At 36.7% G+C, this 14,859-nt stretch overlaps 2 protein-coding genes across 3 annotated transcripts; one reads left to right on the top strand and one right to left on the bottom strand.

The window, feature by feature from the left end:
* Positions 1–1,237: 1,237 nt before the first annotated feature.
* On the top strand, positions 1,238–1,816 carry LOC129731441 (mitochondrial import receptor subunit TOM7 homolog). Its single transcript, XM_055691444.1, has 2 exons — positions 1,238–1,450; positions 1,515–1,816. The coding sequence occupies exons 1-2, from the start codon at positions 1,351–1,353 to the stop codon at positions 1,577–1,579; spliced, it is 165 nt and encodes a 54-aa protein (XP_055547419.1). The 5' UTR covers positions 1,238–1,350; the 3' UTR covers positions 1,580–1,816.
* LOC129731440 (uncharacterized) lies at positions 1,812–7,652 on the bottom strand. 2 transcript variants are annotated; one of them, XM_055691442.1, is made up of 2 exons: positions 7,518–7,652; positions 1,812–4,059 (listed from the first exon to the last, which is right to left on the bottom strand). In XM_055691442.1, the coding sequence occupies exon 2, from the start codon at positions 4,046–4,048 to the stop codon at positions 3,206–3,208; it is 843 nt and encodes a 280-aa protein (XP_055547417.1). In that variant the 5' UTR covers positions 4,049–4,059; positions 7,518–7,652; the 3' UTR covers positions 1,812–3,205. The 2 variants fall into 2 exon arrangements, with proteins under 2 accessions (XP_055547417.1, XP_055547418.1); XM_055691443.1 differs by lacking the exon at positions 1,812–4,059 and adding an exon at positions 4,114–5,093.
* Between the last annotated feature and the right edge of the window lie 7,207 nt (positions 7,653–14,859).

Below are 14,859 nucleotides of genomic sequence, written 5' to 3'. Positions count from 1 at the left end.
TTTGCAACGGATATTTATTTAATTTTAACTTTGATATTCACTAAATAATCGTGACCGGATAGTATCGAAAGAGTAAATTCCTTAATATATACATTTATAGAAGAGTAAGAGCCTGCAAATGCTTGTGATTTTTTTGTTCATTTAGTAAGATTCATACAGAATCTCTTTTACATTTCAAAATTGTTTGATGATATATGATTCTTCTAAGCTTTACCATAATAAACGTATATTCCTGTCTTCGTAATACAGCGAATGTAGTTGTAGGCAAATGAGAAAAATTGTCAAGCAAAAAAAATGTAATTGTGGATTGCTTCGATTTTTTTCTGGAACTTGTTAATGATTTTGTTTAAAATATTTTCTTCTGTTTGCCAATTGATGAACCTTTGTAAGGGCTTCCATATTATTTTGAAAGTAAGATCCATACTATAGATTTGGTTTAATTGGAGTTAAATAAGACAAAACCATTCATTATGATAACGTGAGTATTAATGGATTTGGTTTTTGAGGATATAGAGTTAATTCTGACTTTGACGCATTACGAGAAATTTTTTTGTGCTTCTTCAACAAGCACGATATGCTTGTGCCTTGTCAAATACATATTTTTTGCACAAAAAAATACTACAGGCATAATATCGCCAAATATAAATGAAATTCTTTCGAGTGTTGTTGAATATATTCCAAAAATTGATTTCCAGGGATGCTGAAAATGAAAATACGTACAGTCGCTGAGCAAACACATTGATTCTGTCTGCAGACTCTGTATATTTGTAACAAAAAATCCCCTAATTACAGTGTTTAGTCCCACGTCACCATTTTATACAACTTTAGGGCTGTATACCTTGTAGTATTTTAATGGCTATTCTTGAAAAACATGCCAAAATGGACCCATTTTCGCAAAATTTACATAAGACTCGCAACTTTTACATAGGACTATTATGCGAATAGCGGCAGTAAAGTAATGTGGGTATTCGAAATCACGGCCAGTTTTTGCAATAAATTCCAGCTGTCGAGTCGCGTTTGATATTGAGTTGGCATGATGCAGGTGAAGAAGAGCTTAGCGTCAAGTAGAATACCAAGGTCGCAAGAACGGTCAACTCTTTTCAGCTCATAAGTCCATTAGCGCATTAGGGTTAGAAACATATTGGAAATTGCCAAGTTCCGCGTTACGTAATATACGAATATCCCTTATTTGAAACTGAATGGAAATGACTCAGCATATAAGTTACTTTTTTGAAGCGTGTTGTTTACGTACTTTTGTCAAAAATTATCAAACAAAATTACATCGTATGTGAAACGCGATCTGTTTCGAAATTTATAAAGGCATTTTTTGAGTATTTCAAAACAAACACAATGACTTTGTCTCCAGATACCAAGGAACGATTGGGTGTGGTTTTTGAAATTGTTAAAACCACATTCCACTGGGGTTTCATTCCGACTGTGCTGTATTTGGGTAAGTCGTCGCTAGCACATTCCTTAACCGGTGGTGACGTAATAAAATGTTTCACACCTTGCAGGATTCCGGAAAGGATCAGAAGCAGGAATGCCTCCACTATCGGTTATGAGTTTACTCTGGCAGTAGTCGATAATTAAGTTGTGTGAATAAAACGCTAAGGAAACAGATTCTTACTGTTGTTGTTGGTTTCCTCCTTATTCCCAAGGACAACTGTTTCAGAACGATGCTTCCTACCAGCTCGATACTGAGATTATAGGATGCATTATAGACTTGTTTGCTTGCTGCTGATCGATTTCGTAGATTTTCCTTTAACGCAAGAAGCTGACACCTCATTATTGTACCAAATAAAACGCTAGCATTCAATTATAATTTGTTTTTATTAAATAAATTATTTTTTACGCGAATGGAATAGTTGAGGTACTGAATCTATGGCCGAATCACAGAAGCTTCGACGAGCCATTCGTCGAGTCGAGTCTACTTGAGTTCTGAAGTGCATGATAATGATGCTCACAACAGCCAATTTATCGATTTACAAAGGATACAAAATTAGCCATAATCATAGTTAGTACTTTGTTTTGTTAATTTGAGTAGGGTGTTACTTTCTTCTGAGCGTCTTCGTAGGATTAATAACTCACATCGACACCACATATTGTAACCTCGATAGAGAAAAACATCAAACTATTCCGCAAATAATTTGTGTTTAACTGTTTTTGCGAAAAAGTACTATCCGAATTGCTTAATACCAGTAGTAATTGCTTCATTGCATGAGCCTTTTTTTATTTCTCGCGCTATTTTTGCGGTTGGTAAGTGTAGCAAAAAGTTTCTGGTTTTAAAACTGAACCGTTTTTAAATAAAAATGTTAGTAATGTATTTTATTTTTTGTATTAATGGATTACAAATGGCAGTTCATTTTCTCAGATATTAGCAAGTGTTTAACATTTTTTAAGCGCATTTTGTATAAACGTTTGGGTATCGCGGTGAAATGTTACCAAGAATCTCATCTTACTATTTTGATGGACTACCGATATTTCTAACGAGTACTTAGCTGCTGGAATCTTGGTAATCGTTTGTAACATACTCGATAATAAAATCTAATAGCGAATTTCTTTATTTTACTGGGCCAGTGCCAACCTATCAGGAACAATGAAACGATATTGCAATTTACGATGCAAGTAAGAAAGAGATGCCATACAGTTGTTAGGGAACTAAGCCCATGCGGTGGTGTGCTGAAACTGATAAAATTTCAGTGTGCTTTAGAGGTGCTACCAGGTGGGTCAAAACCTAACAAATAAAGAAGGGTTTTGGCAGCAGCTAGTGTCAATAAAGAAATTCACTATATGAGTGTCGGTTCTTTACTTAACAAATTCAGTTTATATCATCCCTGTTCATGCTTTTGATGAAAAATGACTCGACATACCTCGATATTTTTTAAATAAGTTTCCTATACCGTCTATCCTATTTGGCCCAATAAAATGAAAGCGAAGAAAGTTGAATTCAAAGTTTTCAACTGGATTTGATTCTTCGACATAATGTCCTGAATAGGATACAGGAACAACATATAATCCTGATATAATTCTTCAACAACTGAACTGATTTTTTAAATAACAAATTGAAATATGAATAAAACATAAACTGAAGCTATGTTGGCCAGTTTGTGCTATTTGAGATAAACTGTATAGTATTCCAACGATCCTACCGACACTAAAATCTTCTTCCAGCTTTCGAAAATCTGGAAATACACACCACTTATAATTAAGCTACAGGATACACTCTACAAGTGTGCATTTTTTTGATTTGATATAACTGCCTCGGTGTGTACACTTGATCCTTTTTCTTGAGCAGCGGTTCCTCGTCCCACTGGTCATTCGAGTACTGTTCACCAGTGCTGTAGGTTGTAACACTCGTTGCGGATGAACTGTCATCGTTTGCTGGCGTTGAATGAGATGATATTTCAATCGAAACCGTAGAGGAACTTAGTTTGGAAGAATTTGGGCATGTGGAATTATTTTTGCCCTCCGGACTGAGGTGAATGACACTGTCAGGTGTCTCTAACCTTTCAGCTTGAGCAAATTCCTTAATTGTCGTGAATTGTTCCTGCAGTGGCTTTTTAGGATCATATGGTTCGTCACTGTCGCTAGTTATCGCATCAGAGCCTGAATGACTCAGAGGTGCGCCGAATAGTTCACCGTTGAGTATGACCGGTATTTTACTATCCAGCCGAATTTCTTCGTTATGTTCAGGCACTTGTCTTGTGGTGCGACTACTGATTTGCCCATCATGACCACAAACGCCTAATTTTCGTAACAGTGGAGTTATTTCATTCTCGGGAGAAGCTTCCAGAACTTCAGAAGTTGTAGCTAGGTGTCCCATGGGGAAAGGATGGGCTTTCAACGCATTGATATCCGAGACCATTCTTATTGTTTCCATGTACTTATTGTCGATGATTCCCCTTCCTCGTCCAGCACCCAGTCCATTTCGCCTGAGCTGGAAATTTTCCTCGGACTGTCGAGATCTTTCAAAATCTGATAGCGACACCGAGAAGCCCCAGCTGCTTATCTCGTCTTCGATACCTTCGTAGGTGGAACAGGAAGACATGGTGGGTTGACCTGAAAAATAGAGAAACACGGAATTGTGATATTTCACTTAGATAAATATTCATCAACATTTTCGATATATATTTTACATCATGCAACAGATAAAAAAATTTAAATATTCGTATATGATCGAAATATTTTATAAACCCAATAGAACTGCTCAGCCTTCATCTCAGTATTGGGCGGACCATCCTTTCAAGCCATTGGCACCATGCAATTGTCTCGGTGCATAAACACTTTGCATCGCATTATCGTGTACTCCGATGGAATAATTTTCTTCATAACGATCGAGGGTCGGTTGTGCTGCAGTCAGTTCAGCCGGGGTCATTTTACGCCATTTCTTCTTCTTTGTTTTGTTTTTCTCTTTGGCGGCTTGAGTAGATGAACTGCTGGTACTAGTGCCTAGCGCAGAATCATCAGAAGGAATATTCTTGGATTTGTTCGGCTTAGTTTTCTTTAGTGGATTTGTATCAGCACTAGTTTTACTACAATCGTTTTCTATTGCACTGAGCTCGGGTATAGTACTGAATTGTTCGTGTAAGGGTCGCGCGGGATCAAATTTTTCCGTAACTTCTATACCATCATCGCTATCGCCAGTGGTATTACTCTCGAAGAGGTCGCCGTTCAGTATTATGGGCAAATTTCCATCCAAGCGAATTTCATCTTCCAATTTCGGATTTTTTCTAGTAGTCTTGCTAGAGATGTCTTGACCGTGGCCGCTTATTCCAAGCTGGCGAAGCATCGGCGTTATTTCGTTTTCCGCTGACTGAGCTAGAAGCTCTTCGGTTGTTGCCATGTGACCCATCGGAATGGCGTGTGCTTTCATATCGCCAATTTCGGAAGCCAGTCGTATATTTGCCATGTGGCAGGGATTAGTGATACCACGACCACGGCCTCTCGGTTTATTTTCTAGAGAGCATGCCGACCGTTGGTAATTGGATAGGGGCGTCGAATACCCCCACGAGCTAATTTCATCTTCAATGTCATCGACTGCCGATTGGTATGCCATATTTTTGTTCGTTGCTCGAAATGGTGCAGCAAATTATCTTTTACAGAAAGAAATAATTAATAACAGTGGCAATTGTCGAGCTGTAAGCAATAGTAGCGCTAGCGATAATTGGTCGGTGTTAAGTCAGACCGGACCAAGTCGCAAAATTGAAAAAAACGAGTTAACGATAGTATTGGATATTTTCTTAAGCTACATCACACAACAATCAGATTTTATTTATCTCTAAAACAGCAGAAATAACAGCATGATTTTTGTCTGCATGACCAATGAAAAGCGATTACAGTGTTCAGCCAGAATGGACCAAGTGTTTATTTTGAAGGAGACTGCCTTCGGTCAGCTATTGATAAATGCGAACGAACGGAAGAATTTTCAAGCGTTTTTCCAGATTTCTTTGTATCAGAGAACTCTTTCACTCACCCCCCATCGGAATCTGTAAAGTTTCACGCACTGCCGTGGTTTCGAATGTGTTTTTGGACCGTTTATTGCTGTCACTAACATGACCTGATATCATGCCTTATAGTGTGCAGACAAAGTGAACCATGTGTTATGCAGAAAAAAGTTGTAATTATCAGAATTTACAGCATCGGTTTGAAGTCAACATTAATGATTTTCAACACTATCTGGCAACTTAACGGAATGCTTCTTTGCCCGTTAGTCGAAAAAGTATAATTTACCAGTAAATGAGAAAAATGTACATGGTCCACTCTGATTGAACACGTTAATAAGAAACGTTAGTCATTTGTGTGGGTGACACAACATTCCACAATTTCCGGAAGAAGTTCAAGTTACATAAGCAATACTGACTTAAAACTTGATGATTTTACCAATGAATTATACCCTAAGGAGGTTGAAATAAGTGGTAAGTGTACGTTTGTTGCTGTTTTATGCAAGCTAATTAGATTTATGCCCGTAATGAAATTACGAAGCTGAAGGCAACACAAGCGGTTGTTTGGAGAAGACCTTTCATATTAATACAAGAAGAAGCTGATTCGATTGGCATTTAATTGTGTAAAGCATGTTGTCAATATCTATTCAATATTATTTTCTAATCAATAATGGAGAACCTGTGCCAACTTTTCATGCAGCTATCCTTGAATCACTACATCCAAACGGGACAGAAATTCCAGAACCAAAACACGAGGAAACCATCCAGTCCATTATCAATTCTACAGCAATTTTGGCCAAAGTTGCAGAGAAAGTGGATGATTACGAATAACTCAATTGAGTGAATTAACCATATTTTTGTTCCATTAAAACATTCCGCTTCTACCATTGATTTGTTGAAACAAACACAGTTTAAAGTTTATTCAAACTATTTTAAATAATTGTTGATGTCGCAGAAGCTAACCATGTAGATTAAAAACTTTTTGATTGTTCGACGATCAATGGACTAACATTATTTGTCAGTTGTTCAGTCATAATGGACCAAGTCATGATTGATTCTTCTTTAATTCAATCAGAGTGGACCAAGTACATTTAATCAGTTACAAACCTGTACTTTTTGAACTCACGGCATTCTTTTTTTTCAATTTTCACATTGCATGATACAGTTAGAGAGTTACTCCAACTTATAACATCAAACTGCGCAAAAATATTGAAAACTTAAAAATTCCCAGAGCAACAAACTTCAAACTCGTTTTTCTCGGAATGATCAAAATGTCACTTGGTCCGGTCTGACTTAACACCGACCAATTGTCGAATGTTTTTTTTTTTAACCAAGCATTTAAATTAGCACCAGTAAGCAGTTCATGTGTTTATTATTTATTCCTAAAATGATAGTCTGCGTCAATTTGACTCCACGTTTTCAGTTATATTGCCCATGTTTTTACTAACAATGTGTTGGTTGTTATTTATCGATGTGTTAACACCGTAATGATCATTCATTGGATAATTTATGAAGAAGAAATAACATTTTCAATTGTTCATAAGTCGGGAGTCAATTTGACGCACAATTATCCTTTTACGGACAACAAAACATAATTATCTTCCCAGGGTTAGTTGTGGAAAATTAAAAACCATTCTGTTTTGGATGAGATGTTTGATGATACTAATTTGGTAAACAGTGTGAGGTAAATTTTATATAAGGAGACGTTGAATAAAACATTTCTTGACTAACAGTTTTTTTTTGTGAGCTTTCGTGCAGTAGCTGACAAAACATCGTTTAATTTTAAACAAATCGTTGATGTTTGAAAAACGTCAGGTGAATGTTTAGATCTGTTTCACAAGTGAGAACTTAAAAAAACGACAATCGTTTCCTTATCAATATAAAGCTATCGGATTTATCTGAATGCACGATTTAGTCAACGGATAAGCTCTTATTACACAAATTACTTCGGATGACTTATGTTGCTGATCATTTGTAGACCAGCAATCGCAATATTGATATTATTCTAAAAAATCAAACAATGCCAGCCAAAATACCGGAGACATTCACTTTTATGATTATCTTTAATCTACATACCTCTTCGCAATAATTGTTCAAAGAAGCGCCGGGTTATCTAGGTATAACTAAAAGAAAACAAACGTAAATTTTCTGAATTCTCCTGCGCTTGCTATTCACATGAAATGACATTAATGTATGTAAACAAGAGTTGTAAGCGGGGTGTACGACATTTTACCGACTGTCGAGTTGATCGATTTGTTAAGGCCAACCCTACTGGTGTCTTTTGCCAAGATTTCTCGCGTGATTTTTCAAATGGACCAATCTTACATTAGCAATGAACTGAGAGAACTGAGAAAATCAAATTTTAAAGTTTTCACCGAGGGGCAAGACAGTGAGTAAAATTATCACAAAATTGTTTTACACTATTTTCACAGTTGGTTACCTCATTTATCGTAGCAATTCTTAACAGCCGATCGAGCTCGGTGATTTTTGTGATAATGTCGCAAATCAGACAGCTTTAAAATTTCCTTTGGTGAAATTCTCTAATTTGCCGAAGATTCTTAAAATACTTCGCATGATTTCTGAGTTTCTCGGCAATTTGGTGCGTGGGACTTCAAAACAAATTGTCCAAATTCATGACTCATGCCGTTTCCAGAGCAAATTAAAAATAATTTCGCTTTTACCCGGAAACTACACTCAAAATATTTCTCACGTTATTGTTACGTGAAAGTTCCTATATACAGCTGGAGCGGACACTGACTTTCGCCAGCGAAAGTCATATTATTAGAGTGGCGTCGCGTGGTTCATTTGGCAATATTTATTTGAGTTCTTTTTCCTTAAATGAAAGAAAAAAATCAAACCTAAGTGTTTGATGCTTTAAATTGAAGGCTTTCGCTCGTATGTTTACTTGCTTCAGGGTATTATATAATTCAACAATTGGGTTGTTTAGCTATTCACGGATTTCCGATTTTTATATATCATCTGAAAGAGTCTAATTTTCTGAGCAAAACGTGATTTTTTAAAACTTTATATCATTATCCTTCGGTTTTTAAATGAAGAATTAAAATTCGCTCCAAATCGCTACAATGACAGTTGGTATATGAGTGAACTGTCATTGTAGCGATTTCGAGCAGTTTTAAATCTTGATTTAAAAAGCGAAGGACAACGATAGAATTTATTTAAATCACGTTTTACTCAGAAAACGCAGATCTTTCAGATGATATGAAAAACTGATATAGCTAAACAACCCAATTGCATATGTTCGGATATTAGGGAATAGGGTACCTGTGCAGTGCACATGTTGCACAGGTGGACCAGAGGCGAATATTCACACTTAGATTTTTTTGCCGAGCACTCAACACCTGATAAATTCAGTAAAATGTTCTACAAGTTTTCGGGAGAATTTTCAAGAACTTCGGCTGGTTTACGGTAGATTGATATATTCACTGAATGTTCGTCGGAATATATTGCTAAAATTTGTTAAAAACTTCGTCGAGCTTGATCAGCTGTTGGGAAGTTTGCCGAGATAAATTAAGTGTGTTCATCAGTTTCATTCCGGTCAACCTCCGCTACTATTCACCAGTTTTCATGTCGTGTCATTTATTCACGAATTGACGAATTTGCGTACCCGAGCGATTTATTATTCTGAAAACCATTTCCCCAACGCACTACATGCGACATTATGCGCATTGTGCATAAGGTAAAAAAATCGAATGTCGCAAGTTGTTTTTTTTTCGATATTCAGTTAGAATTGACCAACAATGAGATGCGATAATTTACAGTTTGGAAGAAACAAGAGAGACTTTACACGTTTCCTAGTGTGCGTATGTGAAAAGTCACTTATCTCTATGCTGTGAGCTGGTGCATTATTTACGTCAAAACGCTGCCACGCTCGTAAATAATAACTCATGAGCAACTTTGACTCCGTTTTGGACGATGTTTGTAGAAGTCAAAAAAAAGAGCAGTAGTCCTTTTCGACCGAGGGGCGAGACAGCTTTTATCGGAGTTACTCTTATGATTGGGAGTAACTCTAATTTACTCAATAATACTCCGAAATTTCCAGATGATTCACATCTTTGATTACCTTGAAAGCAAGAAATATATATGAACGATGGGACCGAGCAACATTCATGTGTATATTTGCGGTGGAAAAAAAGTTTAAGGATGGATATTCAGAGACACGAGAGTTACTCAGATTTGCTCTTTATTTTTCATGTTTCCTCAGAAAAACTCGGAAAACCTCAAATTTACTCACTGTCTTACCCCTCGTTTTCGACTTTGAATCATTTTCACTTTCTTTTTCGGTTCCCTGCATATAACCACAGAGAACAGACTAGCAAGCGACGAGCTAACAGTTTGAAAAAAGCGAGGGAATGTGCTATGAGTTATAACATCGAGTACAACATAGAAACGTCAAATCTGATGTTTTTGCTCTTTTTTGTTTTCTTGCTTGTGTTTGCAAGAGTTTTTTACTTAGATTACATCACTTTTTTGAATAATAACCAGATCCACTGTGTCTACTTAAGAAGCGCAAGGGCTAAGCCCCAACCGTAACAGCAGAATAATGAAAATAATCCGACCGACATTGACGTTTTCGTATCAGGTTTGACGTTTTTGTATCTTCGATGTTATACTCTGTCAAATGTACAGCGAGGGATAGGAAAAGGCATTCCCTCGGAAAAAAGTGTGTAAAATTGTGCATGTGTGCCACGAAATATCCTCCGAAGTAAACCCCTCGTCATGCCAAATGGTAAAGTCAAGTGTGATGTCGCTACCGTCGCTAAAAAACCTGTATGTTCATCAGTGTACGTACTTTTCACTCCCTTTGGTACTGACGTTGAAATATATTTCATATGCCGTTCGCTCCACGGCGACGGTAGCGACGTCACACTTTACCATTCAGCAATACGAGGGGTTTTATTTGGGTAGATTTTTGCGCACACGACTTTTTAGACGCTTTTTATTGTTTACTTTTTAGTCAAATTCAAATTATAACCAGAAACCATAAATTCTGGCAGACTAAAACCGACAAAAATTTATAAGCGTGTACATACACTAGGAATTTTGCGTGCATCATTTGTGGAAAACAGCAATGGGCGATCTTTGAAAAAAAAAATCGATTCTCCTGCATCGATTAATCAAGATCAATTAAATCGATTCATAGAAAAATTGAGCCAGAAAAATCGATTCAACAAAAAATCGTTTTTTGTTCGGTATGAGCTTTTTACGACCTTTTTTGGCTATATTCATGGAGATTTTGTTTTGTTTGCGTTTTCTGGTTTATCAATCATGTGCAACGAGTTTTCGTTCACAACATCTACTAACGATACGGCTTTTTTAGTTTAATGCCATCTTCTTTTACCGCGTGTACTCTTTTGGCGTTTTTTTTTCTACTAAGAGTTTCCGTTGTCGCTCATCCCATAGACCATTTCACGAGACGTTTGTTAACTTGATTCATGAACGAAATTTTGACAGAAAGTTTGGAACCGCGGACATAATGCACGTGAAAGCATTATCAACATCAGCAGGATCCGTGACACGCTATTCACGGATTTCCGATTTATATATACCATCCAAGCGAGTGTAACTTTCTAAGTAAAATGTGATTTTTTTAAATTTTATATCATTTACCTTCGGTTTTTAAATAAAAAACAAAAATTCGCTCTGAATCGCTACAATGACAGTTGGTAGATGGGCGAACTGTCATTGTAGCGGTTTCGAGCAAATTTCAAGCAGTTTCAAATCGTGAATCGTAAAAAGCGAAGGGCAATGATAGAATTTTTTTAAATCACGTTTTACTTAGAAAATTCAGATCTTTCAGATGATAGAAAAAAACTGCTATAGCTGAACAACCCAATTCATAAAAAAAACGAACATCCGCAGCACAAACTCAAATAAACAAAAATGGCAAGCGCGACACCATGCAGAACAGAATGCAGCACGGCATATACACGAACTTTTAATTCAACTTTTGCAATATTTGAGTTAACGAGTACCCCGCTACTCATAGTTGAAGGATAAGCGCATATGCCTTTTCTACCGAAATCAAAAAATTGGTTCTCGATAGTAAACACCTACAACGATAGTAAACAACGTCCCTACGGAAGCCAATTTTTAAAAAAGTGCACTTGCAGAGGTAGCAAATATGAAATAATGTTGGCAAATATCCAAAATGGTAAATTCAATATCCAATGCAATGCAAAATTTCAGCTCAATCGGAATTCAGGAGTATTTAGTCTAAATTTCACTTTCTCGACTTCTGAACAGTTCGTAATAGTTTTTTTTTGTGCCAAATGTCTTATGCCTTGTTCACACTATAGCAGATATCACGTGATATCGCGTATCTTGAAACATACATACGTCTAGTTTTCACGGAAAATTTGGAGTATGGGATTTGAAATCAAGATGAGCAATATTACATCCAGAGTCAATGTTTATATAGAGTCGCGCGAAGAGAAAATCTATCGTTTCGGCAACACAGTTTTTGTGCCGTTTGTTGCCAAGAACTACAGTTCTGTTTTTCACCATGCATAAGCGGATATCGTTTTTTTGAAATTCTTCACAAGGTACACAGTTTTGAAAGATTACACCGGTGATGTTTTGTTAAATTTAAGTGAACCAGTGTACAGGTTTATTGTTGGACTAATATGTGTAAGTAAAACTTCGGAAAAACACATATTCTTTATTACGCTCAATTACAACACTTTTCATCCACTCCTAACATTATCACCTTGTTTATTTACATTGCTCGATTGGTACCCTCGTTTGACACTGATTTGGTTTCTTACACGCTGCTTTATTTTAACTCTAATCTGATTAGGATCTACTCAGTTTGGTATTCTTATGCAAAATGTCAAAAAGTGAGTTATCGGGTACTGGATGATTGAGTAACATTTACCCAAATTTTCATAATTACCATGTTTACTCAGTTTTGAGTTATTATCCATGATCTTTACTCACCCCTGAATATATGTATATGTCAAAAGTTTTCAACAGCGATATTATCTGTTTCCGAAGAACAATTGGTGTCGCTTTTTATTCGTTTGCTAGCAGTAAGTATTTGATCTTTCATCAAATCAATAATTTCCTAATCAATTACATTACAAACAACATGTAACAATATTCCATAACAATTTCAGCCCAACATCATTATTGCCGAGGATTTGAAATCATAAAAAACATCTCTTCAAAATGAACAACCGCATGTTGTGTGTCCTGCGATGCCGTTTTAAGTCGGGCTTTTATTCGTGATAATGAACGGAAACATTTGTATCGATGTACAGTGCCCAATACATGCAATCGATACAATTTAAATCCTTCGCAGTGTTTGGTGACGGATGATGACGGATTTTCTGCTGTGCGTACTGTACAAAAACATGAGCCACAGTTCACGGGCAACTGTGAACCGGTTGGTTGCCGCATTATATAAAGGCACGTGAATGATTTAAAACTTTTATAATGTTTCGATGAAAAATAAATCTATGATTTTGATTGCTCTGAATTTATTTTATTTATTGAGTCAGATTTACAAAAACCAGAAATCATCAAATTTCCAAATTTAGGCAAACTGGGTAACTTGTACTCATTTTCGTTAATTCCTGGTTTGCATAAACAGAGTAGATTCTACTCAGTTTTTGACGTATGACGCCCTTACTCAGAAGTGAGTAACCGTAAAAGTACTCAAATTAGGGTACCTCCACTTTTTTCAAAAATGGGTCATATCTAACTCACTTTAGAGTAACAAATAATGAGCGTGTAGGTTTCATCTTTGCGGGGCTCCTATAAACATAGACTCTGATTACATCATGTGAACGGGTTATTAGAAATGTATAAAACGTCGAGGTCGGGTGTTATCCAAAAAATCGAAATTTCGCTAACTGTTCGTGAGGGCGAAACATTGAACACTACTTCTTAATAAAACTGTCAAAGTCCATTGCCACCCCAATATACACCAATCAGTTAGTAATGATTGTATACAATATATGTCAAACTTTCGAGGCGGTCTTGTGGTCGGTAATTTATATTCAGTTCGAGATGCAAACTTGTCTCGTCGTTCTTTTCATCCTCGCTAGGGATGGGCGAACGGCTCACAAGCCGTTCATATGAACCGGTTCTTAGAAAAGAGCGAAAGAACGAACGGCTCACGAAAAAGAACCACGGTTCTTTGGGCGCAGCAGAACTGTTTGGTTCGCGCGAACCCGAAGTTTACCGAAACAACACGAACTGTCAACGCTCGTGAATCATTGTGAACCATGAGTCAGTTCAGAGCCGCTCTTGCAAAAGAGCCGTTTCACCCACCCCTAATCCTTGATATATTTCACAACGCATGCGCATTAGCCAAATTTCTTATTTATTTTTTATTTCTTTTTATTTTCTTTATTTTTTCGTTTTTATTTTCTTTATTTATACAGTTTCAACGTGAATTGTTTAGAGAAAACTGGGACTGCGTTGACTCAGTAAATATTAATTCCAAATTACTAGCTCGATTTTCAATAAAACTTTTGCTCACTTTAGAATGGGGCTCGGTAATGCATATTACCGTGCCATTGTGGTTCAATCTCCTGAAAATTCAGCCAAAAAACAATGAAACCCATAATTCAGCAACACTACTGGTATTTCGGATATTTTGTACCAACATTTTAGTTTGGTTAAATCGAGATTTACGAAAACATGTAACAACTGCCGTTTTTTAACCGAGTGGTGCCATTCTCGGCAGCAAATTATCGATAGTTGGCAGTAAATTCTAAGTGCGTGGATTGCAAGATCCCATCCATTGTATCGTTGTAGAGTCGACCAAAAAGTTTTGTCTAATCCTTTCTAACCATCTAAAAAATCTGTACTCATCTGTACCGAAAAACCCGAGGAAATCTGTACATTTCCAGATAAATCTGTACAGTTGGCAACAGTGCTTGTGAGGGTGGAGACATACTTATAAAAATGTTGTCATGGACGTAGACAATTGTTTGAACCAACAAAAACATTTGAAATGCGTAAAAACTTGACACATTTTTCAGATCAGTGTCCGAGTTCCGAGCACACACTTCTTCGGAGAGAAGAAATAAATTTTGTATACTATCAATGAAGAAATTTTCTTCTCTTCAAAAAAAAGTGTTCTCGGAATTCGGTCGCAGATTACGTAAGCAACAATAAATCCAATCACTATTGTTTTCAATCCGTTTTGCACACATTTATTTTCAGGCGAAAAAAAACGATCTTGCCATTCAAAGAATCGATTCAGTAGAAAATCGCGCGCAAAGAAATCGTTTCAAAAAATCGATGGATCGACCCGAAAAGATCGATTTTGCAAAAATCGGATCGATCTTGCTCATTCGGGTTATTCGCGTTGAAAGAGATTTCGAAGGCTGTTCGCACCTACGTGAACTCTCGTATGTAATTGTCAAAATGTGCGTGATGACAAAAG

The sequence above is a fragment of the Wyeomyia smithii genome, chromosome 3 (genome assembly GCF_029784165.1).
Source record: "Wyeomyia smithii strain HCP4-BCI-WySm-NY-G18 chromosome 3, ASM2978416v1, whole genome shotgun sequence".
In the NCBI taxonomy this organism is placed as follows: Eukaryota; Metazoa; Arthropoda; class Insecta; order Diptera; family Culicidae; genus Wyeomyia; species Wyeomyia smithii.
Note: the sequence above shows the minus strand (reverse complement) of the source record. Positions and strands in the feature narration are given on the sequence as shown.

Bases quoted from the DNA above. Each gene is read 5' to 3' on its own strand.
- LOC129731441 (XM_055691444.1), top strand. From the start codon at position 1,351: ATGACTTTGTCTCCAGATACCAAGGAACGATTGGGTGTGGTTTTTGAA. The intron at 1,451-1,514 runs GTAAGTCGTCGC...CACACCTTGCAG, and splicing joins TCCGACTGTGCTGTATTTGG to GATTCCGGAAAGGATCAGAA.
- LOC129731440 (XM_055691442.1), bottom strand. From the start codon at position 4,048: ATGTCTTCCTGTTCCACCTACGAAGGTATCGAAGACGAGATAAGCAGC.